Raw genomic sequence first — 16,939 nt, 5'->3', positions numbered from 1 at the left:
AGAAAATATGTGACAGTTTTACCACTTTATCTTTAAAATAAAAATATTAATGTTTAATATTTTTAAATATATTAAAACATTTTAAATAAATTTTAAATATTTTTTTCTCATCCAGTTATGAAAACATTAAGATTCATAACTTTTCATTCCTGGTTTCAAAATACCCACAAACAAGCCTGTGATTACTATTTAGAGTTTATGTTTTCTGCCTCTATTCAAAGTACTTGACATAATATTTGACTCGTGATTTAAGGAAGATCAAAAATATAGTTTTTAAAATGAGTATCTTCCATTTTATAACTCTTTTATTAAGAAAGTTATTTTGAAGAAAAGAAAAAAAGAAAGTTATTTTGACAGTATACTCAGTACTTATTTGTGAGCTTTATTCCTAAATATAGTCTATCCATAATATATCTTGCTTTAGAAAAAAAATCAGTCTGCTCAAATGAATGTGAAACCAATGTATACATAGTTACTTTAAAATCATACATTTACCAATGAACACAAGATACTATATTATAAATGTATAGTCTTCAGGAATATATATTAAGATTGTCTGACAACTTACAGAGACCGTCAAGGCTGTTTCTAATAGAAAAAAGCAGCTACCAATGCCTTCCAAAACCATTCCCAATACTGTAAAGAGCCAGCAGTATTTTTTACAAGAACATTTGAAAACATTTTGCAATGGACTCAGATTTCACTAACCTGGGGAGAGAGGAAGGATCACTGAAATAAATGTTCTACTTTTAAATTTAAGACAATACAAGTAGCACTTACCCTAGCTGTGCCTTTCCAATAACATCACAGAAGTTATGCACTTTGTGACAGCCCCTGCGTCTCTCCTCCCAGTCTTCCTGGAATAAATCCTGCAGTAACCCTTACCTCGCTGAGAAGGAGGCTGAGGCATTAGCTGGGAGACAGTATAGAACTGGACCATCAGGCTCCACTTCCCAGCGCCTACCCACTGGGATAAGAAATGTCGCTGCATAGCATTATTTAAGACAATGACACACACTTGGCAGGAAGGAATGCCTATCAATAATGCTACTGAAGAGGAGTATGCAGATGCCTGTTTGACGCACAGCACCGTAATCCTGTTGAGTAAGAATTACTGTTGCTAACAGTCTTACCCTGTTATGAAAATGCTCCGCAAAGCTGTAGCACAGACTTGTTGAGATAACACAGAGTGTAACATTTACACAAAAGCCCATGTCAGTGCCAAGAATCTCTCTATTAAACCATTTTTCTCACCTGCAGGGTTACTCTGTGTAACAGTAATGATCTGACTCCGCACATTAGGTAAAGATTAGCTAATGGAATAATATATTCAATACAGTGAATTTCATTAAGAATCAAAGCCCTTGAAAATACAAAATAAGTATGTTTGTCACGCCAATTTGGCAGAGGGAGAGAGACTATTACATCTCTCTTCAAGAATACATAAGTGGGTAACCCTTTTCATATTCCTCCAATGAGCAAATTCTCAAACATGACTTCATCAAAAAAAAAAAAAAGAGATGCTGGCATTTTCAACAGAATTCGATACTGTGAAGTTTACTACAAAAAGCAAATGCATGCAGACAGTGTGACACAAATGAGCACGGCCTGCGAACTTACTGTCCTAATTGTCAAAATGCCCACACCCAGAATTTAAACAGTTCAGAATAGCTTGGAAATTCCATTAGCACAGTTTATGCAAAGAACACAGTTTTCAATCAAGCATTGCCTGTCCAGCTTGCACTAGTGTTTTTCCAAGATCTCAACAATTCCCTCCTCATCCCCTTCTGAAAGGTCCTTTCCGATGGTCCCATGTCTTGTCTCTGAACCCATTTGTTCGCTCTGGCAAGTCTTTAAACTGAAGTGATCATTCATTGTTTTTGAAACAAGAACACATTCATCTCGCTTAGCTATTGACTGAGTGCACATGGAGAGGGATACAATTTGCTACTCTGTGTTTATGGGTCGTTTAGTAATATTGTCTATAACCTGGGGAAGTTCCTAAAGCCTAGACATCTCTTCCTTAATGGGCATGGGTCTAGAGACTTTTCAAATATGTTCTCTCTTAGAGGTTCAATCAAAATAAAATAAAGCCTCAAAATAAATCAACCGATGTGTTTATCTTTATGATTCTCTAATATTTTTACTAATTGGGAGCATACTTGTATTCTAGGAATACAGGAAATGATAAGCATTGACTTACTAAATTTCACTGGATTTGACCAACCTCAAAATGACTCACTTTCTAACCAGCATTTACTCACACACAAAAGTAATTTAGAAGTGTTTACCATACTTTTCAAAGGGTAAATTATCAATGCCATGTGCCCTGATTTTTTTTCTCATATAAAAGCTCCCTCTGCAGGTAATAACAAGAGTTAGCAAAAGTATTTGCAGCAGCTAAACACTGCTACTACCTACGCTGTTCTCTCCTTTGAGTAAAATGGTGGTTCCTGAAAATCTGTGATTGACAAATAATTACCGTATTCTCCACCCTGGTTAAGAAGCTTGCCTGGCCTGGCAGCATGCCCAAACTTAGCAGTCACCCGAGGGCTATTCACATGGGGGGGGGGACAAAAAAATAAAAAACATAAGAAACCTTGTTTATACTTAACCAGCTTAAAGCCAAGTGCCCAACCAACTGATTCCATTCACCTTCTGAACACAAAGCAAACAGGCAAAGGAGACACACCTTCAGATCAACAACTGTTTGAGATGAATACACCTCACATTTTTAATCTTTCTCTCGTGAACTCCAAAACTGAGGAGTATTTTCTTTTTAAAACAAAATTTTATTCCTTTAGCATAAAAATGAAGATTTATAAAACCGTTATCTACACTGTAAATGCCATTACTTCTTTTGTAATATTTATTTCGGAATTTCTTTTAAATCATCTCTACCCAAGACCCACTTTTGCCAAAGCCCGTCCCCCAGGTTTATATAAATTAGGGTACACATGACAGGAAAGGGGGAAGAGCAGCCTCAAAGTCTGGGGGACAAGGTGTTAACCCAAAAATCTCTGAAAAGAAAATGACAGATGCTGCAGTTCTGTAAGTTCTCCTTCCCGGCACCCCACCACCCTTTTCTAATACATAAATAATGAACAGAAACAAGCCATTTCTAATTTGATTAGCCCTACATTAGTTGAAAAGCTTATTTAAAAAACTGTTTCCTTTTTAACTTTTGCTTCTTTTGGCTTGGTTTGATTTTCTGATACAGTGGATCACTGTACCAGACTGATCTTCAGCTCACAGCAATTCTTCTGCCTCAGCCTCCTGTGCTGGGATTACATTCTCATACCACCACACCCCACAAAGGTGATGCCTAAAACCAAAATTGTTAATGAGCAAATGGAAATTATAGGATATAGGATTGGTTCTGAGACAGATCACTTGTCTAGCGTGCGCAGGACTCCGGATTTCAACCTCAGCACTGGTAAACTGACAAAAATATAGACATGGATTAATTTCCATACTAATTACAGAAACAAAGATTCTATGTCACTAGATTGTTTTTACCCCAAGGAAACAAAGAAAATTAGGCAAAGGAATTTTAAAACATAGGATATCCACGTATTTTAAAACCAGCAACAATATGAAAACTGCCTTTTGTGTACCTTGTGGGTACCACAGCACTCACAAAAGGGAAAGCAAAAGGTATTAACAGTTCTCTTTATTTGTCTCATGAAGTAAACAGAGAAGGCACAACTAACCATGCATTATCTTCCCCATGACAGAGATGCCTAGGGCATCGTGAGTCTGGTCTCTAATTTCTATTCGTTGATGCATCCGAAACTAAATGAAGCAGTTTTGTTTTTGTATCCATCTTTTTAAACATGGCCAACGAGACACAGAGTGTGTTCAGCCTATCTTGTCTCCACTGTACCCTGTGTCAGGTCACAGCAAGCCTTCAGCAACACGTGACCACACGAACACCTACTAGAATATACAGGAGCATAAACAGGCAACATTACCAAAGGCTACAAGACAGCCGGGGAGTCTAGCGACTAAAACAGCTCTGTGAATCTAAACATTAGGAACACAAGGAAGGAGCTGTGGATGGAACACAAAGGGAGAACGTAGCTTAGCAGTAAGTGCAAGGCCTAGGTTCCATTCCTAGTATTTGGGGGGAGGGGGTGGAAACTAGTGGAGAAAAGGATGTGTAAGAAACGTAATTTCTAATCAATAACCACAGCACCAAACACTAAAAGACAGAGGCTTTTAATGCAGGAGAGTAAAATTTCCCTTTGGAAGGTATGTGTGGAGTGAAGAAATAAAAAGGAGAGAAATAAATGTTGCTTTTAAGCGAAGACAGAAAAATCATTTTTAACACCTCTTTCCTATGCGAGTGGAAGCTGAGAACTGATTACGTAATGGTATTCTACAGAAAATAAACGCCAAGTATTGAGTTTATCAACATTTTGCAATGGTTCTCCCATTTGATGGGAAAGCAGTATCACAGCACTTCCATTTTTGAAAACAATTAAAATCAAAGCTTATTTTTAAAAGACAACAAAACTGTCCTTTGCACCCTCCATAAACAAATGTCTTGCCACGGTCTACAAAAGAAAGCATCAGTCTGGACCAGCATCACCTCAGCTGCCCAGCAGCCAACAGCCATTTTGACAGTAAGTGGGTTAGATTGTTTAGCCATCCAAGCCCCGAGTAGTAATGGGTTCGAGGCATAGACTGAAGTATCAGGACCAGGGAGAGGACGAGAACAGTGGACAGCATGCACAATGCACGGTCCAAAGGTTGAGAACGCCTTCGACGGTAGACCAGAGCTGAACTCGCCAAATCATTTTAAAGAGTCATGCCATGATCATACCTGGTTTGCATTTTAACCCTCCATTCATTCCTAGCATAAAACTATCTAGAAATAGCAGAAATAGCAATGAATCAAGATGCTCGGGATGTAAATTCCTTGTTCATATGTACATGGGGGCTAAAGAGTTTGCCCTGGTAGCTAAACCCTGCCTTTTTTTATTAGGTCTACCCTGGCGCATCTTTTTACCGCTACTTCGCTAAAAATCCCATTGTGCATATCAGAAAAAGACAGATGCTCTGAATGCTTTTGTTCTGACAAGATCACATTGGTTTGATTTCATGGTGTGTCTCACCAACTTCTGCCATCCTTCGCAGCCAATAATTAGCAGTTCACTTTTATGTCCTTTTCTTTTTTTCTACGTTCAATTAAGAAAATCAAGATGATTTAATGTATTCTAAAATAAAGACTTGGTCACGTATTTTAGGGTACTTCTCCCACCTATTTTTCAAGCCTGCATTTCTCATTTTATAAAGTACTGCATTCACCTCTTTAAAAAGGCGTCTAGAGGTTTGGAGTTTTCGTCTCCCCGATCACACACCCAGCTGTAGGAAATGAATTGCAGCAGCAGAATTCAGAGTCTGAGGTGCAATATTGTGTCTGTCTTTAATGTTTATAAGATGGTCCTTGCAGGTTGGGAGAGGAAGACATCAATGGCAGGACACACTGGGACCGGTTCTCGTCCCACGCTTTCTTGTTCTGCACCGATTAATGCTTTCCTCTGCAGAGGGAGACATTACATCCGGGCAAAGACAGACCTAAATTTTACCCTCAGGCAGAAAGCTGATTTAAACATCTCTATTTAAAGTGGCATTTGTCCTCCTCCTTTCAACTGGTTTCCCTAGAAATTCTAGGAAGTTGACTTCATGACCTAAAAACAGCCCGGTGGCTTCTGAGCAGCGCTGGTGACTATTCATGCACTCGGGCAAAGCTGAGTGCCAGAATGAATCAAGGTGCTCATAAAACAGGTGCCCGGCTATCTGCAGCAATGAAGTCTGCACCACTTTATTGCACTAAGAATTTAAGATCGAGGATTCTATATAAGCCTAGTGTTGGTGATAAAAAAGAACTCCTAAAATGTGGTCCTGTGGATGCCAACTGGCCGCCTTTTCTGATGGAGGAAGCTTCTTCTGATTCTTCAAATCATGTGCAGCACTCCATGACACTGATTCAAACTGTCAATTGATCAAAGATTCTAGAAAAGCAACCTCTATAGCAAATAACACCACCACCCAAGAGTATATTTTCCTGTGCGTTACCTAACAACTGCCATGAAAAAAAATGGAAAGAGAAAAAAAAGGATGCATAATAATAATAATAACAATAAATCACCCAGTAGGCAAACACACACATATTACAAGAGGAGCCAACGCCCTCACACTGCAAAGCATGGTGACTTTTGATATTATTAAGCAATTTCGACAACACTGGCAAGTTTCTACTAACCAAGGTAATCTAATTTCTGTTGCTTTTCAATCTAAATTGATTTTTTTTTCTTTTAGCTGTTCTGGTAATTGAACAAATTTATACAAGTGTGATGGGATTTTACTTACCACCACACAATGCATAAAATCCTCTATGAAGACAAACAGTATACTTTCATAGAGCTGTATTTTTGTTGTAATTAAACAAATTGTATCTGGATTTGCTTTGTGCTTTCCAGACATTTCCACAGTGTCTGTCGTGACTGCACTTTATTTGAAAGTAGGAGCTTGGCTCCTACTTCTTCTTCCCAGGCAACATTTGCCTGTCAAACATAAGAAGTTTGCTGTGGGTGGGGGGCATGGCTGGAAAGAATAATAAACTTTCCAAAACTTACTGAACTGAAATTTATTTTAGAAGAATCCAAACTATTACTTGCTTTTAGTCTATCAGACCATAGACCTAAAATATTGATTTTTTTAAGAGGTATTTTTAGTTGATTGGACCTTCCTATTCTTATGGCCCATGACTTGCCTAAAAATAACGACTTACATTAAAATTACTAGGAATTTTTCTAGTTGATAACACACGCTAAGGAAACCTACACAACAGACTCAAGTACCTACACCTGAAGTCTGATTGGTGCTAATGACTCTTTGTTTGTGACCATACCGCTCAGTATACTAAGTGTTATAATTCACTGTATTTAATTTCAATAATTAACCATCCACCTGTATATTCAACAAATCATTTTCTTAAGCTGCTTCTTAAAGCATTTTTAGGAAGAGAAGAAAAAAAGGTCACTTCTTTACCCCATTTTAGAGAACAGCTCACACAACAGAAGGTTTTAGAAAGTAGTCCATCTATTTTTTCTGATAAGATCGCTCTAATTATAGTAATCTAATGATTAAGTACGTCTTCAACCTTTAATCAAGAATTATTTGCAGAGGTGAGTATTTGGGTAGACCTCAAGAGCCAGTGTTATGTAACAGAGAGGCTAACCAACCTATGATTTTCCCTCTGGCTTTCAAGTAGAAATGTTTTAATCTTTGTTCCAAACAGTTCCAAAACAGTTATGGATTCAGGCAATGTGAGCCTGTAAGCACGAGAGCTGAACTGACCAAGATATCTGGAAGGATCCCAGTCCTTTCTACGCCCAGTTACAAAACTTGCTATTTTTAGTAGTTTATCAAAACCTTCCATTTAAATAGGCATGCTTGTACATAACCTTCCTCCATCACATGTACCCGATTTCTAGCACATATCGCCCTGAAAATGACTGTGTTTTTGTTTTACAAGGATCTCCTCTGCTGAAAAGCAGGCAGGTGTCAAATGAGCCCCTTGCCCTTGGAGACTCCAAAGCAGATACAAGGAATCAAGATGCCAAAGTGCAAGCCTCTTGCAGGGAAAGTTCTAAGAATAGCACTTCGCAGGATGCTCAATTCTCCCTTCTCAAAACTGTATCTGATTTTCAAGCAAAACCTGCCTAACCTGAGCTCTAGTTGTCAACACTTAGGCAAGTGGTAAAGGTTTTTGTTAAAACGAAAATGGAGCGTTCATACGTGGGTACAAGTGTGTTAAGTCCACATACTGCAATAAATCTCTAATGCTGTCTCTAGTGCATACTACAACTGTTAATAAACCATCGTTTAAATAATTTTTCACAAACATTAGGTCAAATAAATATTTTTATAGAAAACAGAGCAGTAACGTTTTATGACTTGGGTTTGCAGATCGCCTCTTACTTTGACCTACACATCCCTGTCAGTTTTCTCATACCCCATATGACTTAAGGACACGAAAACACACCCTAAAATTTTTAAGAAAGCACACAGAGCCCCAGTTCTGATCAAGCAAAGCCCTGACCCTGAGTAAACTTGGCTTTAAAGCTCTGCATTCTCTGCATGTTTTCAGAAACACCGAGAAGCCCGGGCTTTCAGCTGATTGTGGAAACCGCAGCAGTAAAAACACCAGAGTGCTCATCTGAAATTAGGACTCGCAGGTCTGTGTGTGAGATCTCGGCGTTTATATTCCTTTTCATGACATTCGGAAGTTACGCTGGTGGCTTTGATGTTACTCCACTAATAAAACAGAGCGAAAAGCCTGGAAAAGAGAAGTTATTTATTGGAAATCCTCATGTCAAAACTTGAAGTAATTGGTTTGTTCTAGCCCACATGATTCAATATTCTGAATTCCCTAACTACCTGCTCCCACGGCTATCTGCATTTCTAAATTCGCTTTCTGTTGCCAACACATAGCAGCCTGGTGATTGCAAATGGCGGCTGAAGAGCTTCAACTGCACATTAATTTTTCTCTAAGTGGCCCAATTTTGTCATCTAGAATCTAAGAAATCCTAGTTTCACTGCCTTTTACACCTTTAGAGATTTGTTAAACTCAGGATCATATAAAATGAAGAATGATATTTTCAAGGCAATTTCTGGATGATCACTAATAGCGCTCAAGATGGTGTGTCTTCTAGAGAACACTTAGCACTCAAAGCAAAGGCGTTAACCACAACTGGAGCACAGCAGTCACAATTACAATCAATTACACCCCCACCCCAATACTACAGTATTTCTTTGGCTAGTGAACCAAGCGGATAAACAGCTATCATAAAATGATTGGAGAGTGATGCTCTCCATTGGGAAGGCACTAAAACTCATCTTGATCGGAAAACAATTACCATCCCACTAAACAAAAGGCTAAAATATTTAGGCAATTAATGGTGGGTGTTTTCCCCCCTCAAATGGTTATATTAGAATTCATTTCCACTATTAAAATAGAAGCTAGGAGTCCAAGGAAAGAATGTCAATTCGTGGTCAAAAGCAAACATCACAGGTAAACCAAAAAGAAAAGAGGGAAGAGAGAGAAAGAGAGGAGCTTACAATTTTCAATCATTCTGTTTATCTTTAAAAATCAGTTTTGAAAAACTGAAGTGAAATAAATACAAGTAATTTTTCTCAGAAGAAAAAGAGTTCTCTCTTGACCTCTCTGCCCTCCACAAATGCCCTATAGACGAGTTTCTTATTTCTTTCTTCACTCAAGTTCTGGGTTGCTAAAAGAAATTCAGACAACATAGTGCTCTATAGAGGGGGAAAAACTGAACCAAGCAAACTGGGTATTTTTCTTGAAAAACATCTTTAATCTAAACAAAAGTGTCTAGTGTTTGACAAAAATTTGAAGATAAAAACAAAAACGGTATCTAAACAAAATTACATCTATTGAAATAAAAGTCATAAAATGTCTTTGTCACTTGGAAACCTTTTCCAAGCTGATACTTCTATCAAAAGTTGTGCTAATAAAGCTCACATGGGCTTTTGATTTTCAACAAAGTCTACTTCCTTTTATTCCTATTAATTTAGCAAATATATAAAAAAGTTTCCGATGTGTAGTAATGAGCGTCTTATCACAAAATAGTTGCTGTTGTGTAGACTAATTGGAAGCCCTTCTAATTGTAATAACAGAGCAAAGCGTGTCTTGGAAAAGCTTTAGGTTAGACAGTAAGTAAGGCTTTCTCAGAATGTTTCACTATGGGCACCCCAAAAGAAACACCAACAAAGACTATCCTAAAACAAAAGGTCACCGCTTTCCTAAGAACAAACCATTTATCAATAGAAAATAATTGTCTTGCCATCTGCAAGCGCTCCAGAGCAAGAGACAATGTTTCTTAGCCCACATAATTACAGAACAGGGAAAGTTCGGCATCCGGGCTTGGATGCTCCTTCCAGCCTGCACCCTTTACAATTCCCAGTGCCCTTTGGGCCTCGGCTTGGACGCAAAAGGAAGACAGGCGGCAGTTTTCTCAATTGAGCTGAAGCTAAGAAACCTTTGATATGCTAATCGTCCCCTTCAAACGGTAAGAATTCTCACTTGCATTAATTCAAACAATTTGTGCAGCATGTGAAATGGCACCTCTTTTAGAGCGCCGCAACAAAAGGAACTCAGCAGCAGAGCATGCGTTCCTTGGGATTCCATCACGCACCAGCTTGCTGGACGGTGCGGGGGCGGAAGAGAGACAAAGTTCGAAAACACACCTGAACTTAAGCAGATTTTCTTAGGAGCCTCGAAGGACAGCTAGTAAGCATCAAAGCACACTATAATTACAACTACCTCTGGCTCCAGACAATTCTATCCTACCTGGATGCTGTCACGGTCACCCCCCAAAACTTCTGTGTTTCTGTGGAGGAATTAGTGCTTCTTTAGGGTCTGTTTCTTAAGGTTTACCCCACCATAGTCCTGACTTAACAAGCAAACTCACAATAGGCAATCATTGACCAAACGGGCGTGCCTTTCTTCAAGGTTGGAACTAGAAGTAGGCAGCGTCAACTCGGAAGCAGGCTCAAGACTTAGGCTGCAGAGGGAGAAATGAATGATCCAGCTACTGGGGAAACGACGCCTCAGGAAAAGGGGAACACACAGGGAAACTCAGGCCCGGGAAAATGTAGAAGAAAAAGCAGCGGCGGGGAGGCGGGGGCGCTCCTCAGAAATCTGGCCTTTGTAAGGGCAACCATCTGGTTGCCGCTGAGGCTCAGGCGCGCCCAGGCTGCCTGGAGAAGCTGCTAAGCAGCCTGACACCTTTCATAAAGCAGGAGGGAAACATTTCCTCCGTCTGAATGTGAGACAACACAGTTTGTATCTGGAGGAACGGAATGGAGGGGCCCGGAAAGAAGGAAAGAGAGGAAAGGAGGGAGGGGGAGGAGTCCCCACAAGCCAGGGAAGGGCTCTCTCTGATGGGCAGCGCAGGACGTTGCTTTTAAAGGACAGGCTGGACCAAGAGCTATAAACACCCAGGAAGACGCACGTGCCTCGGCCTCTGCTCAGAGACAGCCCCGCACTCGCTAAAGCCTCCAGCGATTTCTTCTAATTCAAACCCTGCAGTTCAGCGAAGAGAGGAAAAAAAAACTTTGCTGGTCCCAACTGCAGGAGTCCTGCACACTCAGAGACGCCTCCTCGCTGTGGGTAGCCCTTGTCCCTGTGGTGTGGCGGAAGGTCTTGAATCCAGAAGCCCACGCCCGCGATCCCAAGGGTCTCCCTCCCCTCGCGCTCCTCCCACGACTCCTTCACCCTGCTGCTTCCAACCGGGGGCTTGCACACGAGCCAGTAGGCTCCCCACCCCAAAGGCAGCCCGGGAGCCCACGCCCCTTAACTTCTCCTGCAGGCCCAGCGCGGCCCGCTGCTGCCCTCTCACTGCCGGTCCGGGAGCTTCTCTGCCCTGGCCCCGGCACGCCGAGTCCCCGGGCCCCGCCACCCTCCCTCCCCGTCTCCGTGCTCCCCCGGCCCCGGCAGCAGGCGCCCCTAATCGCTGGCAGCCTCAAAAACAGCGAGGCCACATCTGGCTGTGCTTTTCTCTCATCCTATCGCCTCTCCGCACCACCTGACCAACGACAAGAAACGACAGCCCGCAACAACTCATCCAAACCCTCCCCCATGGTCCCCTTCCCCCGGACTCGCTCCCAGGGCCAACCCACGGACGAGTCCCTGCCGAGCCTGAGGCCCAACACCTGGGGCGGGACAGCCCGGGCCAAAACGCACTTCACAATCCCCCTCCACAGCCCCGTTGCGTAAAGAACCAAGGGCACCTTCTGGTCCCCAAGCTTTTTAAGAAATGCCCCCCAAAATGCACGATTAGGTTGGAGCTGCCTCTCAAACCCGCACCCCCGCCTTCTAGGTCCCCAGCAGCCAGCCTGATTCCCGAGAGCGTGACAATAGCCGCTCGCGGCCCGGCGAGCGGGCTGCACCGCACAGAGTTCTGCGGATCGATGTCGGCGGGAAGGGCTGCGCACGAGTGGCCAGCGCGTGTCTGACCCCCGCGACACTGCCACCTCCGGAGGTGTCAGCCCCATCAGAAGGCGCCCAGCAAACAGGTCTCCGAAGTCGGGCACAGAGGCACATTGTTGGCGCTTACCTCGGTCTGCGCCCAGGAGGAGGGTCAGTCTGGTGCGGGGAGCCGTGCAGGGACACCGGCGCCTGAGAGGAGACGCGGCGACCGGCAAGGGGTGATCCTGCTGGCCGAGCGCGCGCGGGGAGGAGGCGGCCGCGGCTGGCGGGCCGGACACGGCGCCGCGCGGCTCCTCGGCTCGGCTTGTCCTCGGGCTCGAGTCTCCACCGCCGTCAGCCGCCGAGTCCAGCCAAGCAGCCCAGCGGCCCGGGCGGCTGCCGGGGGATTAAGTCAACATCTTCCCGCAGTTTCCCACACGCCGCTCCGCGACACAGGGGGCTTTGCCCGCACACACGCGCGCCTACTGCCGCACGCTCCCTTCGGAGCAAAAAAAAAATCAAAATTCAAAACCAAAAGCTGGGGGATGAGAGAGCGAGGCTGGCGGAGGTGTGCCGACTCGGGAGTCTCCTGGCAGCGGCGGGAGGTGGAGGGGACGGGCGCGGGGGAGAGAGGCCAAGTCCCTCAGTCTGTCCGGAGAAGCCCGGAGCGCACGGGGAGAGCCGGCAGGACCTGCATCCGGAGCACGCGCCGCCCCTGCGGCCTGGGGCACGACTCTGCCGCCGGCCCTTCCTCACACGTCGGGGCCCCTGGCCTGGGGGTTGGGGGAGCTCAGCGGCCGCAGGAGACGAGGAACTCGGGTTCAGAAAGAGCGACGGGAGGAGCAGGGAAGAGCCGCGCCGATGCACAGCCGCGGAGGGAGGCTGGTCCCCTCAACAATCGCCAAGAATCCTCCGGTAAGCTCCCGATGGCGCTCGGGCACCTCTGCGTGCGTGTGCCTGTGAATGTGTGTGTGCGTGTGTGAGTGTGTGTGAGCGCGGAGAGAGTGAGAGCTAGAGGAGAGCAAGGAGAGCAGGGAGCGAGAGGCGGGGAGCCCGAAGTCCTGACACGGACTCAGCCAGGGCTGAACTGGAGTCACCTCCTGCCTCCTCCTCCTCCTTCTCCTCCTCCTCCTCAGTCCCCACCCCCAGCACCCCCACCCCAGGACTGCTAATCATATAAACATATGAGCACGGACCGCGGCGCAGCATCCGTCTCTCCCTCCCGCGTTTGCCAGCTAAGGGGCTTGTGCAAACTCCTAAAACAGGCAGCTGAGTACAAAACGCGGAGCAGATAATCTAGAACTCATTGCGCCCAATGGCCATTTTCCACTCCATTGGAGCAGCTGCGGCAGCGGGGCGCCCGAGCGCAGGGCAGAAGGAGGAGGAGGAGGAGCGAAGGGGACACTTACTGGCGAGCTAGCCTTTCGGGTGGCGGTGGCGACGGCCGAGCAGCCGCCCCAAGACTGGCCGGCCGGGGCTCGGCCCGGTGGGGCGGCCACAGGGCTTTCCGGGAGGCGCTGGTGGCGGTGGCGGCGGGGGACGAGCGCGCACGGCCACGGAACGCGCCCCAGAGGCGCCCGCGCAGGCTCCCGCCCCTCCCCTCTCCTCCCCCTGGCTATCGGCTGGCGTTGCCCCCACCCCCAGCCAGGTCCCGGGGTTCGGTAGCCAGCCTTTACCCTCTGCACCCCACCCCCAACCCCACTCTCGGCGAGCACACAGTATGCTCTGCAGCCCGCGCGCACACACGCACTTTCCAAACATCGCTTTTATTTGGGGATCCCCGTGCAAGGGGTCCGGGAGAGCTTGGCATTCAGGCTACCGGGGGCCAGGCACTGGGGCCACTGGGGCCTGCAGCTCAGGATCCCTCTCCCTATTTCCCTCTTCCCTCCAGACCCAGGAGCTCACTCATTGCCAATACTGCGCCCGGACGCTCTGGAAGCGTCTTTTACCCACCCCTTCTCCAGGTTTTCTCTGCTCCGCGCGCCCCGAGCCGGAGGCCCCGAAACTTTTAGTTTCCGCAGCCCTCCTTTTGTGTGACTGCTCGCTGGAGAAAGGAGGTCTGTTCGCCTCGGCTGCCTCCGTCCGGCTGCTGCGCGCAGGGGACGCTCCGGGGCTAATGCGTCTTTGATACCTGAGATTTCCGGCGCGCTCGTTAACGAAAGTTGCATTTTATTTTAATTGCAATGACTTTTTCTTTGTAGTTACATAGAGCTAGCTAAACTTTGACTTTATTGACCATATTTCACAAGAGCGTTCTGTTTGTTTTTGATTAAACTCACCAGGATATGCAACGGAAGGAAAGGAGACTGCAAAGCTTTGCTTGCTAGAGCAGTCATAGTCTCTTAGGTCTATCTCCCGTTTCCTTACATTGAAACCGCAGAAGCTCTTGTCCTCTCAGAACACTTCCTTGTCCCTCTCTGCTGACAATGTTAGCAAACGACAGAAACAAGCTGAAAGGACTAAAGCCACAACAATGTCATGCTAGGAGAAAATAAATAAAAATAAACGTTTAAAGCGTCTTCTGCCCGGGAAATAAATAATCAAATCTGGATTTTTTTTTTAATCACAAGATGTCTAAGCAGAAAGCAGTAAGTTTTCCATTGTATTCATAAACTATTGAGTGAGTTAATGAATTCAGCCATTTGCCTGCGAGAAGCTGATTCTCCCAGATTTGCAACCTCTAGGAAACAGGGTGAAACTTGAGCTGTCTGCTTTCAGAAACAATATGTACTTTCTGTTACTGCGGGTGTGTTGCAGTCACCACACTTCGGAAACCATTCCAAACAATGTTATTAAAATGTCAACAGGAGATTGCTCTGAAGACTCGAATATTCTGAATATCTATTAGCATTTGCATTTTGTCTCAGAGCCAAATATTTGCAGCAGTAAAGTCATTCAAATACTGGTCAATTGCATTCTTGACTGCAGAAAATCTGAAGTTAAATGTCCAAATCACATTATCATTCTCAGATTCAAAAGAGATGACACCGTTGCTTCTACTGTGGGTAGGGTGCTGATAAAATGGGCATTCTAGAGTGCCTGTGCTTTATGGTACAGACACTTCACTTGGAATTTCTCAGGTCAATCAGTTCCAATACCCTCCATGCAGAGTTAAAGCAGTCTGCAAAATATACACCTATGCAGAGCTCAGGCAAAACATGAGCGTGCTTACATTTTCCCTCTAGTCAAAAGTAGTACAAGGAGCAGGTCCTCCTAGAAAAAAGTTAAGTCTGCCTTCTTAAAGAAGGTGCAAAGAAAGCAGGCCAATGATTCTCAGACATCAAAGATCATTTATATCACATTCTCATTTTTTAAAAAATGGCTTATTTGAGAGCGTAATACACAGTATGTCAAACTACTAGTAATTTGCATTTGCCAAAAAAAATTTAGCTCTTTCTTTTGTTCAGCTTTCAAGGTTTGCATTCATCTGGCCTGACTCACAGGAAGCCCCAGTGAGTGCACAGACCCGTCTAATCCTATTTTCTTTGGGGAAGCAAAACTTAGCCTGAAGTTTTTATTTAGTGAGCTTAGCAAGTAATCAATAGACATTTTTGCCTGAATTAAGCTGGCCATATGTTGGCTCATTTATTTAATTCTCTCAGAAAGAATCTCTGAAAGAAACCACTGTCTACATTTTATACGTCTTTGATGCTCAGAACATAAAGTGAGTCACTCTCCACTATGTTTCTAAGGAGACAACATCACACACACACACACACACACACACACACACTTGTAGTAATGCCCCTTTTCCAAGATACCTTAAATATTAAGAACTCTTTATTTCTGTATTATTTATATATCCTAATAGTTCCACTTTCTGTATAGGTATACAAAAAGGATTGGCAGCCCAATCAATTCAGTTTAAATGTTCAAGATTAAGCTGTTAGCCACAGACCTGACACTGAGAAGGAACAGTAATGTGATACACTCCACAGAGCCTGTCCACATCCAGAAAATATAGCTTACCTGACACGTCATGACAATTCAAAGCACAACCTACAGCAATACAGGTGTGATGGTAGCAGAAGGAGAAAAAAAATGAACGGAGTTGCTAAAGAGTGTCTACAGATGTGAACACCGTCAGGACAACTGGAATATGTTATTTGTTCCTATAAGCCAATGAACTGGACACAGTCACTCAATTGGTATTATTATTTCAGTAATGGCAAAACCATTGACTTCTTCATCATACTTGCTAATTGTTTTTTTTTTTTAAATAAATTCTACAAAGGACAGAAGAAACACCCATTTCCATTTGTTTTATGTTAAATCAACATCTAACCACTCATGGTGATTTCATTCAAAGAAAACAGAAGGAACTCATTAGCTTATGTGGTTAGAGAGATTGGTGGGCTTCAAACATTTTTACCATACATGTTTTCCCAACTGCAGAAATGCATGTTTTTAATTTTAGCAACTTCTAGAAAGTAGAAATTATTTCATTCAATAGGCTTATGTATTTCTGAGACTGAAATCACATTAATTTTCAGAGTTGTTTGCCATCCATGTACCTTTGTTTACAAGGAAAACGATCAGATATTTGTCAAAATACAGTCTGAATAGTGACAGTTTAGGTAACAAGTTAGTGGAGAAACACAGGAAGGGACAGAGTGGCAAAGTGCTGGGATTGGTATAAAACAGTAAATCCAGCTGGTAGCTTCTTCATTGCCCTGCTGGAGAAAACTTGAGTATAAATAAACCAAGTCTTAGCTGGGCAGTGGTGGCGCACGCCTTTAATCCCAGCACTTGGGAGGCAGAGGCAGGCGGATCTCTGTGAGTTCGAGACCAGCCTGGCCTACAAGAGCTAGTTCCAGGACCGGCTCCAAAACCACAGAGAAACCCTGTCTCGAAAAACCAAAAAAAAAAAAAAATAAATAAATAAATAAACCAAGTCTTAAAAAGGCCATACAAAGTTGCAATGGAGAGGAGATG

General features: G+C 44.1%; 2 protein-coding genes across 23 annotated transcripts in view; one reads left to right on the top strand and one right to left on the bottom strand.

Moving 5' to 3' along the window:
• The window catches only part of Adgrl2 (adhesion G protein-coupled receptor L2), a 612,895-nt gene that overhangs the window by 164,778 nt on the left and 431,178 nt on the right, over positions 1–16,939 (bottom strand). For 16 of the 19 annotated variants that reach the window (XM_075981091.1, XM_075981101.1, XM_075981096.1 and 13 more), the window contains exon 1: positions 12,153–12,463. The exons of 1 other annotated variant lie outside the window; for it this stretch is intronic. The gene's annotated coding sequence lies outside the window, so the exon portion shown is untranslated. Of the gene's footprint in view, positions 1–12,152; positions 12,464–13,413; positions 13,510–13,957; positions 14,069–16,939 lie in introns of those variants that run through there. 2 more of the 19 variants (XM_075981094.1, XM_075981095.1) reach the window with 2 other exon arrangements.
• The window catches only part of LOC142854805 (uncharacterized), a 35,677-nt gene continuing 31,275 nt past the window's right edge, over positions 12,538–16,939 (top strand). For 3 of the 4 annotated variants that reach the window (XR_012911371.1, XR_012911373.1, XM_075981112.1), the window contains exon 1: positions 12,550–12,919. Coding sequence is in view for 1 of the 4 variants with exons in the window: in XM_075981112.1 (XP_075837227.1) it covers positions 12,550–12,919 (370 nt within the window). In the remaining 3 variants the exon portion in view is untranslated. Of the gene's footprint in view, positions 12,920–16,939 lie in introns of all 4 variants that reach the window. The other variant, XR_012911372.1, reaches the window with a different exon arrangement.

The sequence above is a fragment of the Microtus pennsylvanicus genome, chromosome 7, assembly GCF_037038515.1.
Source record: "Microtus pennsylvanicus isolate mMicPen1 chromosome 7, mMicPen1.hap1, whole genome shotgun sequence".
Lineage (NCBI taxonomy): Eukaryota > Metazoa > Chordata > Mammalia > Rodentia > Cricetidae > Microtus > Microtus pennsylvanicus.
Note: the sequence above shows the minus strand (reverse complement) of the source record. Positions and strands in the feature narration are given on the sequence as shown.